The sequence below is a fragment of the Epinephelus moara genome, chromosome 17, assembly GCF_006386435.1.
Source record: "Epinephelus moara isolate mb chromosome 17, YSFRI_EMoa_1.0, whole genome shotgun sequence".
In the NCBI taxonomy this organism is placed as follows: domain Eukaryota; kingdom Metazoa; phylum Chordata; class Actinopteri; order Perciformes; family Serranidae; genus Epinephelus; species Epinephelus moara.
This window is the reverse complement of record NC_065522.1, coordinates 15,797,642-15,813,403: the sequence shown is the minus strand read 5'-3', so window position 1 is coordinate 15,813,403 and position 15,762 is coordinate 15,797,642. Positions and strand designations below refer to the sequence as shown.

Sequence of the window (15,762 nt, the reverse complement as noted above, 5' to 3'; positions counted from 1 at the left end):
TCGAAGTAATTTTGTGTGTTATTGAAGTAATTTTGTGTTTCTTTGAGGTAATTTTGTGCGTTATTGAAGTAATTTTGTGTGTTATTGAAGTAATTTTGTATTTCTTTGAAGTAATTTTGTGTGTTATTGAAGTAATTTTGTATTTCTTTGAGGTAATTTTGTGTGTTATTGAATTTTGTATTTCTTTGAGGTAATTTTGTGTGTTATTGAAGTAAATTTGTGTGTTATTGAAGTAATTTTGTGTGTTATTGAAGTAAATTTCTGTCTTATTGAAGTAATTTTGTATTTCTTTGAGGTAATTTTGTGACTTATTGGAGTAATTTTGGGACATAATTTTGTGTCTTATTAGAGCAGAGTGTTTTGTTTTTTTTTAAAAGTAATTTATTGCCTTGATGAGGTAATTTTGTTTAATATCGGAATAATTTTGTGTCTTATTAAGGTAATTTTGTATTTCTTAGAGGTAATTCTGTATCTTGATGGAGTAATTTTGTGTCTCTCTGCAGTTCCTTTGCATCTCTTTGTGGTCTTTTTGTGTCACTTTGTGGTCGGCGCTTGTTGATTTGAATGACGTTTTGCAGAAAAGGGTGGACCCGTTCCGTCCGTGATGTCAGTAGTTGTGAGTCTGTAGTAACTTTACTGTAGTTTTTTTTCATAGTAGCGTCATTATATTATTTAACAGCAAATATGTATAGATCTTAATGTTATAGTTTTGTATACAGTACATTCAACATACTAATTCAACATTCAACATACTAATCTACACATTAAGCCACAGTGTAACAACATACATAAAGTATGAAATGTCACTTGATGGAAAGTTTGACTCCCACCTATGATAATATAACTCTCGCTGTGACTAACTTTACATTGTTGATATTCTGCCCTTGTCAGTTCGTCATTAAAACTCACTCTAAAACCCCCAAAATATTCAGTTTGTAACTATGACACTAGTTAACATTTAAATTCTGTCTTGTTTGCTTTAATAAAATGATTTAAATTTAATGAGGATTGCTCAGTCAATTAACTGACTAATTGTTTCAGCTTGATCAAGAACAATATGAACACAGTGAAATATATTTTTGTTTTTGTTGAAATTTTTTTTAATTAGAAAAAACATTTAAAGCAATAACACATACAGTGTGTAAAAGTCCACAATACACAGCATGCAATAGGCGGACACAATAATACAGTTTGATTTCTTAGCTGAGCAGATTTACGATATAAAAAGTAAATTCCTAAACAAACATTCAAATTCCAGTGTATTCCTGTTTATGTATAACAGCTTCATTCATCAATCACCTTTTTATCCTGATGCCATAACAGGAAGTGGAAGTAAGACCAGAGCTGTAGCTACCATTGAAGACAATGTCCTCAGTGTGTTTAAGGAGGAATTTATGGGGTTTTAGCAACCTGGGGGAGTCTACGTTCTGCAAGTAAAACTAACACATGGTGGGTGTTTTATAGGGTGATTCCGGTATTTTTAGACCACTGTTAGACTAACACGAATAGTTTCTTTCCTAGCTGTGTGGAACAGCCTTTAGACTTTCATGTTGGGAAGTAAAATGTACAGAAAATTTATTTTAACAGCTAATTAGGGGACTTGGACTCGGGACCTCAGACTATTTCCTGAGATTCCCTTTTATTTCATGATCTTTCTAATGTTGTTCTCACAGCACAGTCATATCACCGTCCTTGCCCACACATCCCTCTTCCTCAGACCAGATGGCACTTCCAGAGAACTGCTTTAGATCTATCAACAATCCAGGCCCCCCACTTGCTTCACCTTTACCTTCCCCGTCACCCACTTTCTCCTCTTTCTCTTCCTTTGCGTCCGCCTGATCCGTTAGCCTGGCTTGCTCCCCTGCCTCCGAACTCTGCACACTTGAGTTATCACCTAAAGCGTCACCTTCTTTTTCCTTCGCACTATCCTCCTCCTGGTCCTCTCCCTCGCTGTCACTCCCCTGGCTACCACCTTCCTCCACCTGTCCCTCCTCATCTCTGATTTCCTGCATTTCTTCTCCATCCTCCTCAGAGTCGCTTTGAGGCCACAGCTGGACTCCGAGATGTGACTCCAGAGCTAACGCTGCACCTCTCACCCGGTCCCTGACCCCTCCCTCCTTATACACCATGCGCTTGACGGTATATTCTCCATTTGTATCCCTGTTCAACTTCTTGTACAAGAAGATCAGCAATAAAAGTAAGCCTATTAGGGCGAAAGCCAGGATCAGCACAGTCCTATTGGATGTCTTAGAGTCACTCATGCCTGAAGAGAAAAGAGAGAAAGGGGTTAGCATGCTCACACCCTGGGGTTTATTCACTTTGATATGTTTTTGTATTTATTGCCTCTTGAAGATGTAGTTTGATATTTTGGGAAATATTATTTGCTTTCCTGTTGCTCATGGTACTCTCATGTCTGTGTGGTCAATATGTAGCTGAAGACGCTGGTTAGCTTAGCTTAACATAAACACTGGAAACAGGGAGAAGCAGCTAACTTAGCTCTGTCCGAAGGCCCCAGGCTAAAGGAAATATTCTAGCTCAAAATCCCTGGTAAAGCAGCAAATTAACGTTCCCTCCTCCGTTTCCAGTCTTTATGCTAAGCTAAGCTAGCTGGCTGCTGGCTGTAGCTTTATATTTACTGTACAGGCGAGGTCTTATGAGACATTCAAAGCATATCTATGATTCAGAGTCTGAGGCAGGGTTGTCTGCACACGGTTCTCATCACTGAGGTAGCTGAGCCGGCAGCTAGCAGTTAATGGTGCTGACCCCATAGACAGTGCTGACAGTGCTAACATTGTTGACCTATGCTTCCGACGTTGCCCCGATACCAGCGCTAACCGCTGTGTGAGCGCAGTAGAGAGCAGTGGCAGCGATTAGCTAGCCTGTGGGATACACTCATAGTGACTCACATGTGCTAACATTCACATGTGGCCAGACTGTCTACCCTCAAAACCAACACAACAGCTTGGATTAAAACACAAAGAGAGGTAGCGTGACTTCATTTTTTGCTCAAGACGCCATTACCCCACCATATCTTACATAACAAATAGTGATTTGCTGCTTTATTAATGTTTAGAATCGTACATTAAGCTCCTTTAACCCTTAAATGTCCACACTAAGAAAGAAGCGCTGGATTTTTACTTCAGAATACTACAGAATTAGTGTACATACGTACAAGTCAAAGCAAATAAAGAGAAACTATTCAGGATTTTCTTTAAAAGTTTCAAAAAATTTGACAAGACCTTTACTTTTCGAGATGACATTAACTTTTGAAACTTATAAATATTTGGATTTACTCTATAGAACTGTCCGACCAGCTCTCTTCTCTCTTTGTTAAAAAAGGAACACACAAGTACATAATGATATTTGTCTCCTCGATTGCCATTCAAACAAAGAGTACATTGCCGAGGGACATTTTCACGATCATACCTGCGCTCATAAACCACAATCATCAAGAATATTTTTAACTTTGGAAATCCATTTACACTTAATATATTCAATATTGTCATCATACAAAATCTTGAAAACAATAAACACAAAGAGATTTTTGTTGTATCATGACTAATTAAATGTACCCAAAAGTTAATCATTCTCATGTTTACCTTTAAATCTAGACTATTTCGACCAAACTCTCCATAAATAATACAATTTGCTGTGCGTTTATTAACATTAAGTAAACGTTTCAAAAAAGATCTGTGAAGCATTTCAATTTGGTCAAGTTTATGAAATCCCCAGACTTCACTTCCATATAAAAGAATAGGCACTATAAGCTGGTCAAATAACTCACATTGTATATCAACAGGTAACTGTAATCTAGTAACTCTGTTTTCCAAGGAGAATAAAGCTCTTTTAGCTAGTTTAACTTGCTTAGCTATTGCTTTATCAAATCGTCCATTAAAATTAAATAACGTTCCAAGATAGTCATACTCAAAAGTAACTTCTAATTTATCTGAACCAAACTTAAATTCTGGGAGTATCCGTAATTTCCCCCTAGAGAAAATAACAACCTTTGTTTTGTCTGTGTTAACAGTTAAATACCAGTTTTTACAATAGGAAGCAACTGCATTTAATGCGGCCTGTAATTCTGAAGGAGTCTCTACCAGTACAATCGTATCATCCGCATAAAGCAGGACATATAATTTCAGATATATCCCTATTTCACCATTCATCACATTGTGGCATTCAGTTGAGAAAAGTTGAAGTCCGTTGTACCATTGACCCACATATTTTTCAAAGTCATTTAAATATAGTGTAAACAATAGTGGTGATAAATTATCCCCCTGACATACTCCTACATTACATACAAATTGTTCAGATAAATCATAACCAGCTCTAACACAAGATTTAGCATTCTCATAAATATTATGTATCACATTTAATACCCTTTCATTTATACCAAGTGCAACTAATTTAAGCCATAATGATTCATTCAACCAGTGAGTGAAGAACAAAAATATGGTCAAGGGTTGAAAAGCCTTTCCTAAACCCTGCCTGCTCTTCTCCAAGAATTCTTTCAGACTCTATATAAGCAGTTAGTCTGTTAGTCCGTAAAAAGCTTACCAATACAACTAAGTAAAGTAATATCTCTGTAATTTTCAGGATCATCTACTGGTCCCTTGTTTTTGTATAGTGGTTTTATCACTCCTAAACACCAGTCAGTGGGGACTATACCTGTTATCAGTACCAAATTAAAGAATTTAACTATAATGTTCAACATTAGATTTATACTTTCTAGCTATACATTTTATTTCAACTTTAGATTGGACAGAGCGGTTAAATTTAAATATGTTCATGGATTTAAAATATTTTCTACGAGCCTCAATACATTCAGCATTAAACCAGGGTTTTCTCTTCTGTAGTTTTTTTGACGTTCTACCAAATTTGTACAGATCCTGACCATATGCCTTACATAAACCCAAACTTTTAGCAGGATCTACCATAATGTCACATATACCTTTACTAATGTTATTTATTTCAACCAGATTTGTATTGGAAATATTAATCGCGTCAATCATTGAATCATACGTTTTTATAACCTCTAAATTAAAGGTTTCTTGGTATGTGGCTTTTAACTCAGGTTTCCATCGGTGTTTAAATATTAAATGGGTCATGTGTCTATAATCTTTTTCAGGATCATAATAAGCAGTATCTGTAAGAGTTTCACACTTATGAGTACCAAGGTTATTGGCTCTTATAGTTAAACTAATAGGGCAGTGGACATCTGACCAGTATTTATCCAAAGGTTCAACACAAAAATAAATAATCTGTGCTAACAAACAAGCTGACACTATGGCATAGTCAATAACACTGTTTCCATTATAATTAAAACAGGTGTAGCGCCCAATGCCTTTATCAGACCCAAATCTTCCATTTACAATCTTCAACTCTGAACTTTGACATAATTCAATTAGACTGTGACCATTATTATTAGTCATTAGATCTTCACTGACCCTCTGTAGATCCATCAAAGAAAAATCATTTATTTCACTATTTAAAAGCATTTCGCCATCAAGAGACAGCCCATTTCTAATATTCGTTCCTACGTCACCAACATTTAAAGAGTCACTCAGAATACCAGTTCTTGAATTGAAATCACCCAGCATCACTATTGGTAAGCTGTATTTACTGTTCATAAATGAAATATCTTGGGAGACATTTCCAAAATAGTCCTTGTTGAAAAAAAAAGATCCTTCATGTGGCACATAGACTGTTCCCAAGATGAATTCAAACCCAAAAGCTGCTTTGGCTACTTTAGATCAGAATTGTTTTTATTGATCAGAATTGTTTTTATTTTGTAGCAAATAGCCAATTTATATTACATTAGCTTAGCTTCACCAGCTTTACCATAAAAGGACAAATCAACCATTTGGTAGAGCATGTTTCAAAAAGATATTTGACCCTTACAAGACTTTTATTTTTGTATAAAGTTACATAAATCTGTTCAGTGAGGCCCCTGAAACTACAAAATGTCGAACAAATATGCCTACGTTTGAAAATCCCGCCACACGGAGCCTTTATGTTTGGAGTGAGTTTTTTGTTACTAGCTTCCTGTAGGATTTGATCTGAAGAGGACCACTATTTAAAGATACAGTGACATCTAGTGGACTTTTTTTGCATAACATATCTAAACCGAATGATAGAGATAACTTAATCAGGCTGAAGTAAGTTTAGCCCATTTTTATTAAGATAGTAACTAAAGATGTGCTCTACCAAACAGTTGAGCAGAATGTTAAAGGGTTTTAATAAATTATCTTAGCTCTTTTGATTTGAATAAAATGTTTACATGATTTGTTTCAGGCCGCACTTCGGGTTTGTCGCATAAAACAATGCCTTATGTGCAAGGATGATTAGATGATGTCAGCACATACAAATATTTCTTGGAGCTATCTCACTGGAGGTTTCATGGGCTGTTTGAACCAGGTCACAATCCACTGCTATTCCTTTCCAAGAGCACCAGAAATCCTCTGATATTTACCCAGCTGTAAATCCCACAAAACTGAGGCAGATTAGATTTAGAAATGCGCTTTACCTCCTTAGAAAATGTCCTGTTGAGTAGAAAAATCCCACTGGCTTGGTGTTACAGTTGCAGGCACAATTCTGCAGTCCGTGTACTTGAAAGCAGTTATGAAGTTTTCATCAGAAGGAGATCCATTGGTAGATTTATATTCAGGATCTAGAAAGAAAGAAAATTAGAAAATTAAGTAACATTGCATAGTGCTTTCAAAGGATTATCCATTCAGTTCAATTTTGCTTTAAAAAATCCACACTAAGGTGAAATTATATTTTAGAAGCTACTGAATCTTAACATGAAATACTTTTTCAGTACTGATATCTAATCCTGACACAATTACATGAAGAACCATCCACACTGGCTAAAACTTAACCAAAGATCCATAGGAGCAATAAATAAGACGTACACTGGAGATGTAACAGGAAGTCTGTAATGCCTTGATCTTGTTCGACTATAAACTGTTCGTGTTGTTTGTGGTGACAGGAAGCTAGCAGACCGCTCGCAGAGTTGCTGGTTTCCTGTCAAAATGATAATTGAACAGCATCAGTCAGCCAGCCATGGGAGGAAACTTTTTTAGTCATGGTTAATCAGACTTCTAGAGATCAGACGTTAAAAGTCACAACATAATGTTAAATAAATAAAAAATATATATATGTACAGATGCAAAAATAAGTGCACTTAATATGCAATAAGGGCTGAAATGCACGAGGATAACTGACCTAGGTGGTAAATTAATGCCTGCAATACTGTAATTATACAACTATTTAAATCATGAAGTCCATTAGGTAAAAGACTCAAGCATCTAAACTCAATAGGCCTCTGTACATGTAGAGCTGTAATTAAATACAGAAGAGCAGACAAAATATGAGGCATTTATATTATGATTAATTAGGAATAGTCGAGTTAAGATGCCGCTCAAAATACAAAAAAAAGGGGGAAGGAAATAAACTGTACAAGACTTACCCAAGTTGCGAGCAGAAGATAAAGTTTGTGGTGCCAAAACACGAAGCCTGGTAAGAGACTAACTTGTGTAACTTAGGGTGCTGTTGAACCGTGTGACAGCATGGGCGTGTGTGTGTGTGTGTGTGTGTGTGTGTGTGTGTGGAGGAGACTGAGAGAAAACGAGAGAGAGGGGGTGATGACATGTGGTGAAGATAGCTCGCTGCAGCCCTTTGAGGTAGGTGGAGGCTGAAGGGGGGGAAGAACACAGATTCAAGTCAAAATGAAGCAGGGTGTGGTGGAAAGCACAGATAAGAAAATGCGCAATTATTTATGGAAAGAGGAAGACATACAAATTTGAATATTCCCTTGCAAACTGACTTGTGTCACTTTTAATTTGCAACAAAGGCGCAGGCTAAAATATTCAAGTGTATTTAAGAACCTTTATGCACTGTACTGACTATAATTCACTGACAGGAAATGTACATGACACAGTATATTTATTTCCTGTGACACATTTCAGCCTTCAAGCATATGCCAGTGGCTGTTGATAACAACTACACAAGGTAGCGTGAAAAATCTTATGTACTTGCACAGTTATGTACATTACACTGAAAAAGAGGAGTCTAAAAGTGCTACATGAGCCCACCACAGCCCAAGAACTAAACCACGATACAGATTTATGCAAAAAAATATTAAGGTTTTATTATTATTACACACTGTAGATTTGAGCCTGTATGAAGAACACATCAAGTTCAAATGCTGCTCGTAGCTTCTTAAGGTGAAACAAGTCGGCCACATCCTGTTTTCGCTTCGATGGCCAGGCAGCCACAGCCCCTCCTCGCTACAAAGGCCGCTGTGCTAAATCTGTACAGTCACACTGTATCACTCAGTTGAGAACATGAACATGAGTGTCTGGTGTGCAATCATGAGAAAATCTAAGTTAACAGACAGAGTGTGAACTTGCTATCAAATATTTCACAATTCAAGACCAGATAAGATGTCAGAAATCATCTCTATTTTGTTTCGAATTATAAGATGTGAAAAATAAAGGTTAGTGAGGGTGCACTTCTTTTCTTGTTTTTTTTCCCCACCTTATGCCTTACACTTGTTTTGTATCTTTTCAATGGATGGTTTGTCACCAGCTGTGACAGTGGGGCTGGTATTCTTTTCACCTTGTGAGTGTGTGTGTGTCATCATGGCAAAATGTGGTCCTGGAAAAACCAAGTATAGCGGGGAGTTCTTTGCCAGGTGTTTATATGTCTGTCTTTCTGGGGACAGATTTTGTTAAGGAAGTTTCATTACAATAGTACAGGATTCTTCAGGTGTTTTTACACAGCCCTGGTTCTGGAAATGGGAAACTAAAGCCCCATTTCCACCAAACACTTCCAGTATGGTACCTTTGGAACCAAAGTAACCCTTCGGACCTGGTACCTAGACCCTAGCATTTCCACCACAAACAGTACTCTTTATGTGGGCGAGTTGTCACTCACTGCTCCGTCCAGCACTCATTGTATTTCCTCCTTTATTTGTCTGCACCTTGTTTATCGTCCACAGAACGGGGCTGCACACCAACATTTTCAGAACAAAATAAGACTGGCTGCAGTGAGAGTCTCTCACAATGGGATGTTAAAAGCAGCGGTTTGTGCATTTAGTCCTTCTCAGGCAAGCTCGGGGATTTAGTGTTGGTGAGGATTAGAATATATGCCTTAAAATAACCCGGTCGAAATTAATATATATAAAGACTTGAAGATCCACTCATTACTAACAGTGTGTCATATATAAACTAAAGTAATAGTCAAAGTTGTCACAGTGAAAGCTAAGGTGTGCTGATTGATTCACGTCATCATCTCATGCATTGAGTAACATGACAAGTTAACGTTCCACCTTAAAAGTTGCCGGCAGTCGGCCCAGTGAATTAGGTTAAGCAAAACATCCTTTATTTTATATTTACAGTCTACTAAAACTCTCCATGGTATGAACAATGGTTACATGAAACCAGCCACAGCTCAGCCTTGAGCAGAGTGACTGCAGTGTTCACAGCTCCACCTTTTAGTATCAGATCTGTGTGCTAGGTACCCCAACAGAGGGGGGACCAAAAATGGGGACAGTATGGAACGGTTCCATTGGTACCATCCACAACTTTTCACAGTGGAAACAAAGTACCGAACTGAACCTCACCGTACTATACTGCTCAGTGGAAACGGGGCCAAACAAAATGGCTGTTTGGTCATTTAGCAGCTGGAACACCTGTCATTAGGTCACATGCAACAGGGTTTTAGCTGGACTGAGTTCGAGGATTCCACTGAAGCTGTGTAATATCCTGTTATCTTGTTTATCTAAACTACACCATTATTCACGAGTCACCACCAGCCACTTTACTGCCTTGTGGTGACTCGTGTGCCTCGATGTAACACTTTGCAGTCTGCCAAGTTTAGTTTTTGTTTTGTCAGACCACAGCTATTCATGGCATACTATAGTTGACCTGAACTGGTTCCCTGCTGTCAGTCTTTCACGCAGGCCAGGTCTGTTGTTATGTCATGGTGCCCTTCTTGGTTGGTTGCTCAGTTTGTTTAGATGACCTACTAAAGACGAGAGTCCCAACTAATCATGGAGACTGCTGTACTACTTTCAATCTCCAATACTTCTTAAATGGTTTCTCCCTAAAAGCTACAGACAGCATCACTTAATTGTAGTTTCTAACCTGGCATCTGCCGTCATCTGTGGGACCTCGTCATTTGTTCCAGTCAATTTAATTGGCCACTTGTGAACCCTGATTCAGTTTATGAGACACCTTAAGGATATTTATAGAGTATGAGAAGTTCAGATGACAAATGCCAAAGAAAGCCAACATAAAATGTGAGAAATCTTCAAGGTGTTGCGTCCTTTATACGGAGGCAATGTGTTTTGTGTGTGTGCATATGTCTATTTATTGTAGGCAGCAGTTGCTTGGCACAACACACTCACACATATGTATGCTATCCAAACATTACTTGGCCAAGTAATTATCACATATCCACAAATGTATGATCACAATCACAACATTTCTTTAGTGTAAATAAAAAGCCACAGCATAAATACAAAGGAAGGAATGAATGTTTATTGAGTTTCACACTGGAGTCTCATTTAAACTGCTACTGGTTTTACAGTTAGTGTTAAAAGGTCAGTGCATAAAGGAATATAAATCAATAAAGTAATAAAGGGATAAGTTTCATGTGGAATGTACCATTGTTACACGATCATCGACAGACAGAGTAACAGAAAAATGCCTCTAAATGTAATTGCAAGAAACACAAAACTAAAATAAAAAAACAATCTAAAAGATCTTTCCACCTTTTAGAGGAATACTTCGCCCTCAAAAGGACCATGTGTATAGTAATTACTCACCAAGTGTTGCCTTGGATTTGTGATAAAAAAACTTTCTCGCAAATCTCCAGGGTAAACGAAGAATCCAAAAACAGAAAATTCTCGATGAATTGGAGTAAAAGGGGGCAGCTTTTAACAACTGGCATTTTATTTATCGGATTGCACCTTATTTCCACCTTAGTGGTACCTAGTTTTAAAATTTTGCATCTCCTGTTTTGTTTGTCTTTTTAAATTTTGCACTCTTTATATCCGCGCTCCTCCAACTTTGATTTGCTTTGTATCCTATCTTCTTATAAATGAGACTTAGGATTATGCTGCAGGAGTTGCGTTAAGAATTCGTAAACAGATGTTATTATATAGTCTTGCAGTTGTTGTTCAACTCCAACTTCAGTCCAATTCATCAAGAATTTTCTGTTTTTGGATTCTTCGTTCACCGTTGAGGCAAGCTAGCAAAATGTTTTCGAGTATTTATATACAAATGATCATTTTGTGGGTTAAGTGTTTCTTTAACACCAATATAAATGAAAACTGTAGAAAATATTTCTCATTTCACTGCAACTTTCTTTCTTCTGGCTGCAAATGATTTTCTGAACTGCTGTTCTGGATAAATCTAGTGTGTTTTAGTATGACTGCACTCTAACTAGTGTTGGGTTATGTCTGTATGCTACTATATAGCACAACTTCGACCATATATCCAGAAGCAACAACTAAACTCAAAATCCTGGTTCTTCAGAGGGCACCAGATACTGCAGCCTTTCCACACATGTCAAAAGAAGGAAAGAGGGAAGCGTTTCTGTGTTTATATCCTAATGTGGACCAAATATCTTGCCTTGTGATGTTACAGAAAACCTCACACTGCCGCAGCTCTTTCCTCATAACACGAGGTACAAAATCACAAGTGTTACCTGCAAAGACTACACAGAATTACGATACACATAAATATTCAACTACACTCCCACCAGCTATCAGTCCCATAATTCTCACTGTCAAGGTCAGGATTTGTGTACCGGAAGATTCTCCTACCGTTAACCTTACATATAATGAAGTAGTAAAACAAAGCACAAGTCACACAATGAGTTAACAATTGGGGGTTTGATATGACATCACAGTTTAGCAGCTTTAACTACCTGATTAAATAGCCCTAATGGTTACATTTGTGAGTGCTTTGGAAAAAGAAAATCATATTGGAGGTACTTAATCGCTTTGCTATAGTATGTCAACCTTCATTAGCTTTTAATATAATGCTTTTTATCACTACTTTGTGCAGTAACTTGAGGCAATGGTGCCACTGTAATGCCTTCAAAGCCCTTCAAAATTAGCGTAAGGATTTTGCAAAGCTCAAAGCTGCACGATATGCACCACCAAAAAGCTGCTACAATACTCCTTCATATGAAAAACAAAACATTATCTCACTGTCAGACTTAACTCTATGCAGATGACACCCCGTTCTCAGCCACAGTCTGGAAAACAATCATGGAAACAAATTGTGGTCTTGCTTTCATCACAATAGTTGACCTGGTGGTAAGCCACTGTGATTCACAGTTAGTTGCAACCCTACACTACATTCTTCCACTCACACAGCTTAAGGTACTGTTGATTCTAGTAAGGCTATGGTCTATGGATTTAGTAAGAAAGCCCTCTGAATGTAGTGGTTCTTCCGCCCTCCTCATACATCCCCATCCTCAATCCGAGCCAGCTGCCTCTCCAGCAACTCGATCCTCTGGCTCTGAGCGAGGACGACTGCACGCAACGCCTTCATTTCTGCTAACAACTCGTTCAACAGATCCTCCTGAAAGAAGGGAGGAGAAAAGGAACAAGTCAGAACTTTGAGCATTTAAAAACATTAGTAAGGTCAACGTGTCTCATTCTGTCGACTCACCTCTTTCTTCGGCCTCTCAGCATTTCCATCTGTCTCCCTTGTGGCTACTCGTGGCTGTGGCACGTCTTCTTCTGTCTCCTTGGCGGCAGAGCTAGATGTAGATGTAGGTGTGGGAGCTGCTGCATTTCCTGCTGAAGGCTGGGCGGCCCCAGTCCCAGAGTCCTGTGAGACGAGCTTGGGTTTGCTTCTGAGGGTGTCTCTGTGCTTGGATGGAGGAGCTGAGTACCCACCGCTCAGAGAGACCAACAGGGGCGGTGCATCCTGCCCAGCGATCCATTCATCAGCCAGGAGCGCCGGCTCCAAACCGGCTGTGTCTGGGTAAAGGTCTCCCTGAAACAGATCTGACTGTGGAGGCAAGATGGAGACAGAATTTAATTACCGTTATGTATAGACTTCCTGGGCATGCAGGCTTTTAATTCCTTATAGAAAATAATAAGTAATACAAACTGTTTATTTTAATATTGCCTGATTTGTTTTAAAGACTGTGCAGAGCTTACCTTTCGTGGTACAGTCATAGAAATGGGCTCCACCTTCCTTTCATGCAGTTTGTAGAATCTAGAGAAGACCAGGAAATTTGTATAATCTCGTAAAAGGATAAGGCTGCTGCATTTTACGTTTTTAAAAATGCAACCAAACCCCATGAAAAGACCAACACCGAAAACATGTCTCCAAATGCTATATGAGGCTTTGGCTACATGGGCAACATTTAACAAGATCAATATAAAAGGAAAACATGACCAAACATATTTACCTGGCAATTTCACACTTGTTGACATCGACACCTCTTTTACTAAGAAAGCCTGCACCTCTCTGAGGCTCCTTGCTGCTGTATAAGCTGAGGAAGTGAACATAGGGGGATTCATCTGTGACTTCGAAATACCGGATGGTGCAGTCCCCCTGAAAGATAATCTAATTTAAACGACTGAACCAAAAATGTGAATTGACACAAATTTACCACTTGAGTAAATCTTTGTTCTCTGCACAATGTTGAGTTAATACCTTTCCACACAGGTAGACCATGTTCGTGTCAGGGTCATAAAAGGGTAGAAGAACCCCATTACTTGTATCCATCTCCTGCACTGCCATTGGCTCGGAGAGATCCTTCTGTAAAAAGAAAGAAACATTGATTTAATGCTACTTGTAATTGCAGTGTAATTGCTTGCATAGAGTATGTACATTCAACCCACCACAAGAACTATGACTGACAGTGTGCAAACATTTTTGCAACTTTTGTGTAATGGAAAATCAATTGCTAACGCTGACACTAAAAAACTTTTCCCTTTTCTCCAAACTGCACCAAGTTACAGGACCTCCTCTCACTCTGAATCAAAGATATTTTAAAGTAGTTAGAGAGAGGAGAGACTCCAACTGCTGGCAAAGAGGCCGGTCTGAATCTGAAGATCTTGGCAGAGCATGTATGTGTAGACACAGCCATACCAACCATACCATAATCACTCATTATACAGATCTGTCTCACACTGGAGTCTAAACATCTACAAGGTGTTGATCTTACAGAATCTTAACCTTCAGAGACCTTGGAGCCTCGTCACATGCCTGCACACAGACAGCGAAGGACTCCGAGGCCTCCGAAAATACCTAACCATGGCCATGGATGAATCATACATTCATACATACAGTCACTATTATCACACACAATGGCATTCAAATACCTTTATATTGAATAGCTTTCCCACAACACCAATGGTTATGGATTGCTGAGGGTTAGACAGGTTAGACAAGTTTTATCAGGTGCCCGTATGAGCACTGAAACACTTTTTGTCTGCTGTAAAAATATGTCTTCTTCATGCTAGATTCCTTCATAAAGTCCTTCCAATGTAAGTGATGTGGGTATTGTGCACTACTTCCTAGACTGACACTGAATGTTGGCACTGAACATCAACAGTACACTGCAGAATCATTAAATATGAAGGTAACTGGTAAGACTTACCGTATCCCATAATGCCATCTGTCTCTCACTCATACGGCTGAAGCCTGTGGTCAGGATCTTCCCATCTGAGAGGAACACAGCTCTCATTGGCCTGGTGCCATCATGGACCTTCTCTTTCACCTAGGAGAACAATAAGAGACTGATGAAGGACTCATGTGGGAGCAACACAGCAAACGAGCCACTGGCAGGATGTGTGCATGCACGATGTAGTGTAGTATAACTTCTTTGGTGTGCATCTGAAGAAATGTGAAATCACCTTCAGCACGGCGCCCCGTCGTGGGTCGATGACACGCAGAGCCTTGTCCTTGCACACAGTACAGACAGCGCTGCCGTCCTTGTTCCAGCTGACACTGTAGATCACATCTGGATGGGCATCACTCAGCTGGTACACAAGCTCCCCCGTGCCCACGTTCCACACACAGATCAAATTATCGCAGCCTGGAGGGAGTACAGCACATCAATCAATTCTTAAAGTGCATAACTGCTAAATGCATGTACATAAAAGTGATCTGGTGCATTGTGCATTGCGATCAGCTGAGTTTATAAAGAAGGAGCATGTCTCATATCTACTGAGCGATGCCACTAAGAGCTTTGCATGCCAAGAGGAGGATCTGAAATTGAGATGCAAGATGTACATGAGTACAGTTCTGAAAACAACAGGAAGCCAGTGTGGGTTTCTGAAGATCAGAGTGGTGTGTCTGACTGGTGAAAGAGGCAGCAGACAGATGAGACAGAGGGATAAACCTTTACAGATATGGAGACACAATTTGAAGCCTGAGTACAGAGATCTGGGAGAAAGTAGGATTACTTTACTGTAAGGATGAGTCAGTTCTCTCAAAGAGAGAAGAGGAAAAGATCACTAGCTGCTAGGCTAATTTATACAATGCAAAATGCCATCGGCTTGTGCTAATAATGTTAGCATGTTGTATTTGTGGGGAAAATGTGTCCAGATAAAGACAAGTGCTTTGTCTGTGAATGCTGCTTGTTATAGAGGGAATCGCCTTGTTGTTTACAAATACTTCCGGGTATTTGTAAATCCGGGTATTCCCGGTATTCCGGGTATATATACATATACATATATACACACATATATATATATATATATATATATACACACACACA

At 38.8% G+C, this 15,762-nt stretch overlaps 2 protein-coding genes across 2 annotated transcripts in view; both read right to left on the bottom strand.

The window, feature by feature from the left end:
- Positions 1-1,300: 1,300 nt before the first annotated feature.
- Positions 1,301-7,655, bottom strand: si:ch211-119e14.1 (neurofilament light polypeptide). Its single transcript, XM_050067321.1, has 4 exons — positions 7,472-7,655; positions 6,915-7,026; positions 6,527-6,670; positions 1,301-2,263 (listed from the first exon to the last, which is right to left on the bottom strand). Exon 4 carries the CDS (start codon positions 2,259-2,261, stop codon positions 1,668-1,670), a length of 594 nt encoding a protein of 197 aa, XP_049923278.1. The 5' UTR covers positions 2,262-2,263; positions 6,527-6,670; positions 6,915-7,026; positions 7,472-7,655; the 3' UTR covers positions 1,301-1,667.
- Positions 7,656-10,525: 2,870 nt separating this feature from the next.
- The window catches only part of coro1b (coronin, actin binding protein, 1B), a 10,531-nt gene continuing 5,294 nt past the window's right edge, over positions 10,526-15,762 (bottom strand). Inside the window, exons 6-12 of the mRNA XM_050067313.1 lie at positions 14,897-15,078; positions 14,641-14,760; positions 13,692-13,796; positions 13,444-13,589; positions 13,190-13,247; positions 12,693-13,037; positions 10,526-12,602 (exon numbers count right to left, since the gene is read on the bottom strand). Coding sequence (XP_049923270.1) covers positions 12,480-12,602; positions 12,693-13,037; positions 13,190-13,247; positions 13,444-13,589; positions 13,692-13,796; positions 14,641-14,760; positions 14,897-15,078 — 1,079 coding nt within the window. The 3' untranslated portion in view covers positions 10,526-12,479. The remainder of the gene's footprint in view (positions 12,603-12,692; positions 13,038-13,189; positions 13,248-13,443; positions 13,590-13,691; positions 13,797-14,640; positions 14,761-14,896; positions 15,079-15,762) is intronic.